The sequence below is a fragment of the Dysidea avara genome, chromosome 1 (assembly GCF_963678975.1).
Source record: "Dysidea avara chromosome 1, odDysAvar1.4, whole genome shotgun sequence".
Taxonomy (NCBI): Eukaryota; Metazoa; Porifera; class Demospongiae; order Dictyoceratida; family Dysideidae; genus Dysidea; species Dysidea avara.
In genome coordinates this window covers 120,143-132,968 of record NC_089272.1, presented here as the reverse complement: position 1 = coordinate 132,968, position 12,826 = coordinate 120,143, and the positions used below count along the sequence as shown (strand labels likewise).

At 40.3% G+C, this 12,826-nt stretch overlaps 1 protein-coding gene across 1 annotated transcript in view; it reads left to right on the top strand.

Moving 5' to 3' along the window:
• LOC136251836 (serine/threonine-protein kinase SIK3 homolog) overlaps positions 1 to 12,826 on the top strand; it is a 23,460-nt gene extending 10,634 nt beyond the window's left edge. Inside the window, exons 2-8 of the mRNA XM_066044244.1 lie at positions 4,844 to 4,960; positions 7,628 to 7,691; positions 9,188 to 9,349; positions 10,107 to 10,231; positions 10,283 to 10,406; positions 10,999 to 11,234; positions 11,283 to 12,826. Of these exons, the coding sequence (XP_065900316.1) occupies positions 4,844 to 4,960; positions 7,628 to 7,691; positions 9,188 to 9,349; positions 10,107 to 10,231; positions 10,283 to 10,406; positions 10,999 to 11,234; positions 11,283 to 12,731 (2,277 nt within the window). The 3' untranslated portion in view covers positions 12,732 to 12,826. The remainder of the gene's footprint in view (positions 1 to 4,843; positions 4,961 to 7,627; positions 7,692 to 9,187; positions 9,350 to 10,106; positions 10,232 to 10,282; positions 10,407 to 10,998; positions 11,235 to 11,282) is intronic.

The window sequence follows — 12,826 nt, the reverse complement described above, 5'->3', positions numbered from 1 at the left end:
GGGGGCGTGGCACCGCCAGATTAACCAGTACCTGAATATTCTGCTATAAGCGGATCAGACCGGGATGACCCGACCACCTGACCATATGCATACAGTGGCTGAATCCATAAGATAAACATTTCAGCTAAAAAATGATTGTACAGCAAACACACTTCGTTCTTCTGCCACCTTACACCACGTACAACCTCATGTGCAATGGTGCACCTCCAGTTTTCAGTGAGAGCATTTCACTGCAATTTTATAGCATACCGCCAAGAGTATTTGTTATTGTGTACTCTTGATATCGCCAAATATCAGTATTCGGTGTTGGGTGGTCGGTTGTATGTTCTAGCAATACTAAATTTACTAGATCATTTCCAGATTTGGTTGGTCATCTTGCATCATTGGGAATACCCTTTACAGAGTGTATGAAAGTTTAACAGCAGCTGATGAGTCACTAGTGGACACCAGGACCAATCACCACTGTGAAGTCACCAACACATGTAACACCTAGAAACACTTCTAACTCCACCACATTTTAGGAGCCCATTTTCATATGGGCTCCTACTAAATTTTGTTAATCACAAATGTGTGCTAATAGTTAGTTTACTAATGAGTTACGATTACTTGCTACAGGTTGTACTACATTAAACGCCACAGCTTTGATAATAGCCACACCTCACTCAGGTAAATTGTACTACCATGATAGTGACGTGGATACAACAAGAATCACACCATGGCTGTAAGGGCACCTGAGGAGGTAGCACTACTCTCAATGTGGCTTAACTGGAGCCTGCCAAAACCAGACACGTGACCAAGTCACTTATATACTCCTTTGCTTGGCAGAAATCTTCCGTAAACTCTTTCACCCTACGCCTTCATTTTTCACAAAGCAACGCACAAAGTCACCACAGACTGTCAATGTGTGCACCAAAGTATTAGAACAGTCCTTGCCTTACACGTGATCTCTGGATGAAATTACTGGGATGATGGGTAGCAGCTAATTTTGACATGACACTGGTTATAGCCTGATTGAGTTTTATTCGCATCATTGTTTGGCAAAATTTTTGTTTGTGTAGCTAAAGACTTTACCATGGCTTCTGCTCTCGCTTCTGCTGCTGGTCAGATGTTCGACTGAACAACTCACCAAATGGTCGGTCGAAATGGGAATTTGCTTGGAAAATGGGCAATGGCCAACCGTTATTTCTGGCACTGCATATATGCAGTACTTGCCACTGATAATGTTGTATTATGTACATGACATGTCCTTAGCTGTGTTACTTGAAATGACCCTAGTTGTGTTACTGTCACTAGTTGTGTTACGTGACACGTCCCTAGTTGTATTACATGACACATCCCTAGTTGTGCTCCATGACACGTCACTAGTTGTGTTACATGACACGTCACTAGTGTTATATGACACGTCCCTAGTTGTGTTACGTGGCACGTCCCTAGTTGTGTTACATGACACGTCACTAGTTGTGTTACATGACACATCCCTAGTTGTGTTACATGTAGAGTTGCACCGATAATCGGTTGAATTATCGGTAACAACCGATATTAGCTAATTTTACAAGTATCGGTATCGGCAACGAAGCGGAAATAACTTGCCGGTTAACCGAAACCCACAATCAATCGTTAAGTTGATGACAATGAACAGGTGAAAGTAAAGAAGGTGGTGAATGTAGCAGTAAGTGGTTTGTTGTAACTGTTTTGTAACTATTTGAGTTTGTTTGTTTGCACAAGTGTGGTTGCAAGGCTATAGTAGGCTGTGTATATTTATCGGCCGCCCACGCAATTAGTTGATCACTCTTCACAAAGGGTCTGTAGTCCCACTAAAACACTGTTTGATTAGCTGTTTTATAACTACTTGGCTTCCTTTTCCATGAAAGGAGATAGTAGCAAAACTGTAAAACATTGTAAAAGTCGGCCGCCCACGTAATTGATTACATTATCATTACAAATGCAGTTTATACGCATAAACTTTAGGTGATTTTCTGCTCCTCCTCCTCTGTTCTAAAGAAATGAAGAATATCGGTAAATATCGGCATATCGGTTAAAGGAATAGGCAAATAATCGGTATCGGCAAATGTGAAAAAATGCATATCGGTGCAACTCTAGTTACATGACACTTCACTAGTTGTGTTACATGACACGTCACTAGTTGTGTTACATGACACGTCACTAGTTGTGTTACATGACACGTCCCTGGTTGTGTTACATGACACATCACTAGTTGTGTTACTGTCACTAGTTGTGTTACATGACACGTCCCTGGTTGTGTTACATGACACATCACTAGTTGTGTTACATGACACGTTTGTGTTACATGACATGTCACTAGTTGTGTTACATGACACGTCCCTGGTTGTGTTACATGACACGTCACTAGTTGTGTTACATGACACGTCCCTGGTTGTGTTACATGACATGTCATTAGTTGTGTTACATGACACGTCTGTGTTACATGACATGTCACTAGTTGTGTTACATGACATGTCACTAGTTGTGTTACATGACACGTCCCTGGTTGTGTTACATGACACATCACTAGTTGTGTTACATGACACGTTTGTGTTACATGACATGTCACTAGTTGTGTTACATGACACGTCCCTGGTTGTGTTACATGACACGTCACTAGTTGTGTTACATGACACGTCCCTGGTTGTGTTACATGACATGTCATTAGTTGTGTTACATGACACGTTTGTGTTACATGACATGTCACTAGTTGTGTTACATGACATGTCACTAGTTGTGTTACATGACACGTCCCTGGTTGTGTTACATGACACGTCACTAGTTGTGTTACATGACATGTCACTAGTTGTATTACATGACACGCCCCTAGTTGTGTTACATGACACGTCCCTAGTTGTGTTACTGTCACTAGTTGTGTTACATGACACGTCCCTGGTTGTGTTACATGACACGTCACTAGTTGTGTTACATGACATGTCACTAGTTGTATTACATGACACGTCCCTAGTTGTGTTACATGACACGTCCCTAGTTGTGTTACATGACACGTCCCTAGTTGTGTTACTGTCACTAGTTGTGTTACATGACACGTCACTAGTTGTGTTACATGACACGTCACTAGTTGTGTTACATGACATGTCACTAGTTGTATTACATGACACGCCCCTAGTTGTGTTACATGACACGTCCCTAGTTGTGTTACTGTCACTAGTTGTGTTACATGACACGTCCCTGGTTGTGTTACATGACACGTCACTAGTTGTGTTACATGACATGTCACTAGTTGTATTACATGACACGTCCCTAGTTGTGTTACATGACACGTCCCTAGTTGTGTTACATGACACGTCCCTAGTTGTGTTACTGTCACTAGTTGTGTTACATGACACGTCACTAGTTGTGTTACATGGCACGTCACTAGTTGTGTTACATGACACGTCCCTAGTTGTGTTACTGTCACTAGTTGTGTTACATGACACGTTACTAGTGTACCAGTAACAAGCTCTTGGGGTAGCTGAATATCCTTCACCAATTATGCTGAAAACATAATATGTTAGCAAAAACATCAAACATTATACCAGGCTAAGGTCACGAAAAACTGATTATACGTTTCTGGGTCCCTCCTGATCAGTTTTTGCTAAATGAATTGTTCAATCATCATACAATAATTTATAACATTTCAGATCTGTTGAAAGATTTCATGTCTAGTGAACACTCTTTTCTTATAAAGATACACTAATTTTACACATTAAGTTTATAATTCCATGTACTGCTAGCTGTGTCTAATGTAGTCATTAAACAAGCCTGGTCACCTGGTCACCTTTGAGGAATGGGTATACCCATTCCTCAACCCATTCCTCAAAGGTGACCAGGTGACCAGGCTTGTTTAATGACTGTCATTAAACAAGCCTGGTCACCTGGTCACCTTTGAGGAATGGGTATACCCATTCCTCAACCCATTCCTCAAAGGTGACCAGGTGACCAGGCTTGTTTAATGACTACATAGGAACAGAAACATATAATTAAGTTTGCACGGCTTTTAATAGGGACTTAATACTTGTACCAATTTAACTAAAATTTGCACATCAGATAGCAAACACACTGATACACAGGTTCTAATAGTTCTTGCGCATCGACAAATTTAAAGCGGAAGTCACGTGTGGTAATTATAGTTTGAAGTTCAAAAATAAATTGATTTGATTGGTTGAAATCCTATGCACGTGATTTCGCTTGTTTTTGTTGTCGCGCAAGGTCTCTTAGAACCGCTGTACTGCATTTCATATTAGGTTCTGGCTGATTAATGACACTCTAAAAATATTGTTATACCGCTATTACTTACATGATTACGAGTCAGGAAATTCTGGTATACCCTAATAATACAGTGATATACTCTAATAATACAGTGATATACTCTAATAATACAGTGATATACTCTAATAATACAGTGATATACTCTAATAATACAGTGATATACTCTAATAATACAGTGATATACTCTAATAATACAGTGATATACTCTAATAATACAGTGATATACTCTAATAATACAGTGATATACTCTAATAATACAGTGATATACTCTAATAATACAGTCAGCTTGCAACATCATTTTGAACACTGATTCACTGCATAATAGCTCTTGTTTTGGCTCAAGCCTAATTAGAGTTGCCTGTGGATCATGTGACCACCTGGTCTGAACACAATGATTAGATCTTTACTCCCTGCCGCTGCACAATGGACCCCTCATTGATAGTAACGATTGTTAACCTGTTATGGCTCCCAGGTAATGGAATTGTAAAGTGAGGGTGGGCAATATATACAATATTGTGGTAACTATCATAAGGTATTGCGATAATTACCATGGTAACATGTTCTACAGGTGGCAGTCAAGATCATTGACAAACAACAATTGGATGGGGAGAATCTGAAGAAAGTATTTCGTGAAATAGAAATAATGAAACAGCTTGATCACCCTCACATTATTAGACTGTATCAGGTGAGCTGGGTGCTTATTAAGGGGTGTGACCAAATATTGCTACTGGGTGCCTATTAAGGGATGTGACTTAATATTGGTATTGGGTGGTTAGTGAGGTATGTATCATAATGCTTTCCTTGTAATTGTTTGTCTTTTCAAATCTGTAAGTGGCTTCACTTCATCACAGCTTGTGAGCCCTCGGGTAGCTGCTGCACTTGAATTTTCCTTGTGGAGTTTAAGTAGAGCCATGTTGTGTGTACCGTGTCCTGTGTTAGGTGTGTGTTGTGTTAGACTATCTCTTAATGAATTATGTGCTTTGAACAATTCACTTATCTGATCATTCATTGCCTGAGGTCATTATAGTTTAAGGGTACGACTAGTATCACATGATCCCTACCATCATCACATGATCCTTCATGTTACAGGTACTCGTTAGTTAGTTATTTGGTAATAGTGTTTACGTGTTGAACTGGATTCTCAAAAACATTTAATAACTCACGGATGATGCAATTAAACACAATCTTGAAATTTGACTCATTTGAATATAGTACTGCTTGACCCGCTAATAATATTTTAAAATCTTTTTTTTCAAATGTCTGACATTATTTATGGCCGATCAAAATTTTCACCATACATTTCCTATGAGGAAGCCATAAAACTACACTGTCCATTATAGTTTTCCCCCAAACTTGTAATGGAGCCAAACCATATGTGACCAGATTTTACAAAACCGATCCAAATCACACATCAGGCAAAATCAAACTAACACTACCAGTGGATAGCTACACTATCATACTACTAGTTTTGACCCTCAGTACTACTCAAACTACTCGAGGCTGGTTTTAACAGATGTCTTTTCTGGGTGGTGTGTAGAGTTCGAGTGGCCGGTTTAGGCCTTGTGAAGAACCTGGCTTGGCAAAAATCAGTGGTTTACTGGTGGACAACCTGATAATGTTGGCCAGATGTTTTTCTGTGGATTTTGCTACATGTCAGCCACTAAGGAGCCAGCACAGCCCTGTAATCTTGTCTCTGGACTCCAGTCGTGGTCTGCCTCCATTTTGAGGTCTAACCCTTGCCCACCCCGCCACCCCCCACGCCTTTGTGAGCACTCGTGATACTACTTCACTCGTCCAATTGCTCAGATTTTCTATGTTATTTGGCGGGAAACTCTACAAGCAGCTACAAGTACTGGAAGTGGCCTGAAAGGTAACAGATTGATGCATCTTTTGTGTAAATTTCATACATGTACTTGCTATCCTTGGAGTGGTTTGAATTCTTTAAAATCGTTTATCTCAAAACTTCAAATGTGCAATTTGGATCGTTTTTCCAAAATCCAGTCACATAAATTGTGTGTCTGTTGTTAACACCTTTGCTGTCACCATTAATCGTCTGGTTGACTGAAATGTTAACTCTCTTGAGGAAAAAGCCACTTTTAATTTTTAGCTGTTTTTCAGGATCCATCTCAACTTGTAACATGGGTACGACTCACGAGTGATGCCCAAGTACAAGTGTCTACAAGTATATCAGGCAAACCACAAGTGACCATGTTACAACTAATATATTCCACTTGGATGACTCATCTGCAAGTGTGGGTAACATGTGTTTCAACCCTTAAACCCACATAATCCAGAAAACTGGATTTAAACTTAATAAATATGCATGCCTTGCATAAAGTGCTGTAACTTTCAAAGCGCTGTAACTTTCAAAGCGTCCATCCTATGGCTAATGGTTATGCAATTGACGTCATTCTACTTGCGATGTAACAAGGATTAAAGTGATACCTAGGGGTTTACCCTTAAGCTAAATGGTCAGGCTAAAACTAACAGTGAAAATAACTTTTTGATAAGGAAACACACAAACTTTTTACATGCCTTTACAAAAAGGTTGATAACTCGATGGTTGTTGCTCCTATCACTTTGCAACAACTTCCTTTCTATTTTTTCTATCAGTCCATATATGACTCACTCGTGTGAGTAAACCCACAATCGAAATTAAACACTTGGCAAGAATTTTGAATCACGGAGATGCAACTTGCCACTGTTCACCACTTCATAACAAGTAAGCTACTGTAGTTACAGTGTTCATTACTTCATAACAAATAAGCTACTGTAGTTACAGTGTTCATTTAACCTTCTCCAAGTAGCCCAGTGAATAGACTTTTAATGTACATGTATGTGTATATGTAGGCTGTAAGAAGTAAGTCACCCCACCTAGTGTCGCCATGCATGCCCACATTGTATAAACGTGCATTTCCCTGCGGGTTTAGGGTTTAAGGGAAAGGTATTATTGAGGCCATACATATTAACATGATCATACAAAAAGCTTTGATTGTGGGTACATAATTCAGCACAGAAAGTGGAAACATGTGTACCAAAGTATTTGGCTAAGTGTCACACCCAGTGCATGACATCATTTGAGGTCACTATTACAACAGCAACCTGTCATCATCTTCATTAACGATTAACTACTTATATTTACAAATCCACAGCCTCAACTTGACATTGTTCATAGCCTCAACTTGACATTATCCACAGAACCCAAATGAGGTACAATATTTCATCATGCGAAAAGAGTAATTTTAGCAAAAACATTATTGCTCTAAGGTCAATCTTTAAATTAAGATCACTCCCTAAATTAAGGTCACCCCCTACCACCCTCTAAGCACTAATCACATGATCCCTCTTACAGGTAATAGATACTCCTAGATGGTTATATCTCATCACAGAGTATGCCAGTAAAGGTGAAGTGTTTGGTAAGTGTATATCTTTAAATCACATTCCCAGTTCTGTACCTCATTCCCATGTCAGTGTGTATTCCATATTTTAAAAAATATTGTTAATTTAAAAATGAAGTAGGGATCTATGCAATAAAAAGTAGTGAAACAAGAGATGAATGATGGTGTTACAGCATAGCTCGATGGGGAAGTCCCTACTTTGACATTGAGCAAATATATAGCTAATGTGCCAAAGTAGGGACTTCCCCACTGAGCTATACTGTAATACCATCATTCATCTCTTGCTTCACTACCTTTTATTGCATAGATCCCTACTTCATTTTTTAAATTAACAATTTTTTAAAATACTAGTTTGTTTATTGCAGTTAGCACAGCTAGTAACTTGTAAGCTAGCTATTAAGTTCATGTACAGCTTATTAAAGTACGTACTGTGCCAAAATTGGAAGCACATAGGCCCGTAGTAGCGTGCATAGCTTACCTTGTAGTAGCAGTGGTGCCGCTCAGATCTATGACCTGTCTCAGTATGCCGGATGGTCCGCATTCTATTCACCCGGGCTGGAAGTTGTTCGAATGAACAGGCCCTTTCAGTTGTCTGGAGCTTAGTCTCGACTAACAGGATGAAGCAATACAATTTCCACTCGAGTACTATCCAATCACTCGCTGATCTCGTCGTCCGGCACTGAGTGGCTGAGTCAGTGTGATCAGAGGAACAAGCCGTTGAGTATCAGTCCATCTATTAAGTAACATAACAAATCTCTTCGTCGATTGCAGTCCAGACGTTGGCATAAGTCGAAGTGACAACTCAGCAGCCATTAAGTTTCACGTGCAACACTTGAAATTATAAGTGCCCTGCTCTTTCAGCAGCATAAGCGCTTTCTGAAATAATTTTGTAGTGTCTACAGGAAAGTGTTGATATGGAAAATTAATGCGTTGGTATGGTTTCAATGCTTGAAGAAGACAACCAACCTGATTGAAGATAAAAGGAAAGACAAGGCGCACAGGGCGTACACTCGCCAGAACCCCAAAAGGCACATCCCACTGGTGAGTTTGTTGTTGTGGCTTAAAATGGAGACCGTGCGCTACTTCGTTTGGGCTCTAGGCTTGTGACTGTGGTCAGTGAGTGAGTGAGTGAGATGAAATTTTAAGTTTTAGAGACTTTTAAAAAATTCTATATCCGGTCATCGGTAAATGTTTTCTTGTTTTTAATGCTGTATTTGATGTTAGATGGACTAATATTATTCCGTAAAGGTGATTTTCGTGGCGTAAGATGTCTCTAGGATGATTTTTAAAGGCAGAATTTTGGGTGACGCACGTCACTTTCGGGGGATCCCTACTTAAACAGTACTACCGTACTGTTTGATACCATGCTACAGAATTCTTCATGAGCTAACAGATGACAAGTTTAGTTACCTGACCAATAAATGGATTATAGTCTGTCAAATGTTGCCAATAACTGATTGTTGTTACCATGTTTCCTATCAACCATTATTTCCATTCCCATAATTCCATTCCAGATTATCTGATAAATATTAAGAAGATGCCAGAGGATGACGCCCGACAAAAGTTCCGACAGATAGTGGAGGCTGTACACTATTGTCATCAAAAGAACATAGTTCATCGTGACCTGAAGGCAGAGAATTTGTTACTTGATGAAAACATGGACATCAAACTAGCTGGTAACCATAGCAACAATATGTTGTAGTTGAAGGGGATTAGAAAGTAGTCTTTTATAAAACAAATGTTTGGAGGTTGTACTATCCTGACATCAGGTTATGCTATCCTGACATCAGGTTTAATATACTTTGATCTTTGGAGGATAATGAGGTCTTTAAAATCCGCTAAGAGACCTGCTGGCAGGTTCTTAAAATGGTTAGAGACCTGCTAGCAGAAAAGACCTCAAGCATCACAAATCTCACTTTCGATCATTGATTTGCAATGCTCCCTCCAAGCATAATCAGGCTGATAGCCTGCAGTGGGTGACCAGGCACCCAGGCCGACATGTGGTTATCCACTCTATTCAGGTTATACTATCCTGACATCAAGTTATACTATCCTGACATCAGGTTATGCTATCCTGACATCAGGTTATATTATCCTGACATCAGGTTATGCTATCCTGACATCAGGTTAATTATGCTATCCTGACATCAGGTTATATTATCCTGACATCAGGTTATGCTATCCTGACATCAGGTTATATTATCCTGACATCAGGTTATGCTATCCTGACATCAGGTTGTACTATCCTGACATCAGGTTAATTATGCTATCCTGACATCAGGTTGTACTATCCTGACATCAGGTTATACTATCCTGACATCAGGTTGTACTATCCTGACAATTATATTACAGATAGTAGTTTTCACACTTCTAGGGGGCGTGTGTTTTGATAATCCCTCCAGGCAGTAATGGTCATGTGATCTTTTGTTACAGATTTTGGATTCAGCAACTACTTTCAAGAAGGAGAACTGCTGAAGACATTTTGTGGTAGTCCACCATACGCTGCTCCTGAGCTGTTTGAAGGAACGCAGTACAGTGGGCCACAGGCTGATATATGGGTATGATTTGTATGGCTTGCCTTCCCCTGTTGTGATTGGCTGTCTCCATAGAGTTTGGGGGTAGTGTTGTATGTGCTAGTAGTTGGTGCAGTACCGTTTGATGGACAGAACCTAGCAACACTACGAGCTAGAGTATTAGCAGGGAGATTTAGGATACCTTACAACCTTAGCTATGGTGAGTATTAATTGGGATAATGTGTGATGCATCAAATCTATACAATTACAATGTACACATTGAATATGGAAGAATTTACTGTCATGGAAACAGCAAAATTATAATCTCTATCTCAACGAATATCGTTTTACCATGGGTCATAAATAATCATAAATTTCTTGGCGGTTTATGGTGAAGGTGGAGTACTCATTGTTGGAAGATTTATTCGCCATATTAATACTCCATTACTTTTGTTTATAGTAAACGTATGACGTTGCCATGGCAGCACTTCATGGTCATAAATATCTAAGGGGAGTATTAGGAGATTGTGTTGGGTTCTGAAGAGTGGTAAAGTTGTTATTGCAACAGGTGGAAGGTTAAGGTTGGGTTGAACTTCAGTTTCTTCTTCACCTGGATATAGCGAGCTAATATACACTAGTTAAAGGTACAAGTTAAGAGAAGTGAGTAGGTGTGTAGCGTAGTGATAGAATTGCACAGGGTCCCATGTCCAAGTGTTGCAATTTTTTCAAAACTCAAGTTTTTTGTTGTTTTTTTGATCTCTTGACTGCCGTATGAATAGCAGAGGGGCTTAACTCATTTTTTTTTATTACAGATTGTGGTCGTCTGATACAGAAGATGCTTCAAACTGATCCCAGTAAGCGGCTCTCTCTTGTCAAGGTGTTGGAGCATCAATGGATGAAGAAAAATAGCAACCTCCCTTCTGCCACACCCACACCAGTTAACCAATCAAATCCACCACCCACAAATGATAGCAACATAATCCAATGGGATGAACACGTCTTACAGGTTATGAGGAGCATGTCAATCAACACGGAACAGGCTAAACAGGTTTGCTAGCTAATAATAGTAATGACATCATGTTACTTCACTTTACAGGCGGTCATTAATAAGGAATACAATGAGCTAGCAGCAATATATTACATGTTGAGTGATCAGCATAGAGCAAACAGACTTAACTTGACTGCTAACTTTCGTCGTCATAGTAGTGCCGTACATATGGGGGGATCCCCTAATCAACCAGTACCACAGATTAATATAGTGACTGATAATGGAGCAGGCAATTCGTCAGTTGGATGGAATGAGCCCCAGTTAGACCCGGCCTTGTTAGAACGTTACTTGCCATACCACAGACATAGTTTGGGACCAGTACAGCATCAAGCACTCTTAGGGCTTCACCCACATATGGTTCCAAGTGTTACCACCTCCTTACAACCAGCTAATCAGCTAGCAGTACGGAACACTCGACGCTACCAGCGGCGGAAGTCAGATGGCACTGCCAGTTTAATAGCTTATCGTAACTACCAGCAACAGAGGGGAAACCCCCAGCTAGGTCCCATTGCAGGCAGCGGAGTGTTTGGAGGCGTTGCTAGTGGGAGTAGCAATGCTCTGTTGACATCGGAAGGGGGAGGGGCTGGAAGCATCAAGGAAGGATTGGAGGATTTGAGCAACCTACAAAAATACGGCCGCCTATCATCAACCCAGAGAATGTACTATAACCTGCACCCTACGGGGGGCGTGGCTAGTGGTGCACGTGTATTCCAGCCAATGGAACAAACTGGAGTGTCATTACTACAAGCCCAACTCAAGCCATTCCAAGACTTCACTCAAAATGACCTTCAAAAAATGTTACAGGACCTGAACTTGCAGAGCAAATCACAACCACAAACTGTCGACATGCTATCTAACCAATCAGCTCAGTTAGCTGCAGCCACACCCTTTGTTAGTGAAGCAGCACCATCATCTAATACTGTTACTATGGAGACAGTGGGCCTGAGGCACCAGCCACACTCTATGGGGTTCTTAGTAGCCACAAATAGTCAACTACAGGCCCCACAGTTCTATACTCCACCTCAGCTAACTGCTCAACCACAAGATGTGTCTTATGTCATGGTACCACAACCACCTAATGGACAACATTACACACTCAGTTACTATAGCAACCCCACACCTCACCGCAAGCCAGGGACACATATTAGTCCAGAACTCCATGCTAACATGGTAAATACCCTGAGGCATAATAACGTAATTACAAACCAGTTACCTAGCAACAGTACCCATTGGCAACAACAACAGGTGGGTGTTAACCATGTCAACGGTGATAATGTTGAAGGGCAACAATTAGAGTTACTATTGAACAGTTTAAAGACAGCAGGAATATCATATCAACAATGTGAGGCTGGTGTGTTCAGCATACAACATCGACAAGCTGAAGTTAGATTACATCTAGTACAAGGAGCAGTACAGTTAGTACATGTGTCAGGTAGTGCTGAACAATATCAACTTGTTTGTAGTGACCTGCAGCAATGTTTGACATCATCTGCATAACATCATTTGTAACCAATCATATTGCCCCATTTGTATATAGTCCCACCCCCCTGTACATTTTGTGTTGACTTGCAATTTTCAATTTTTTTGATTTA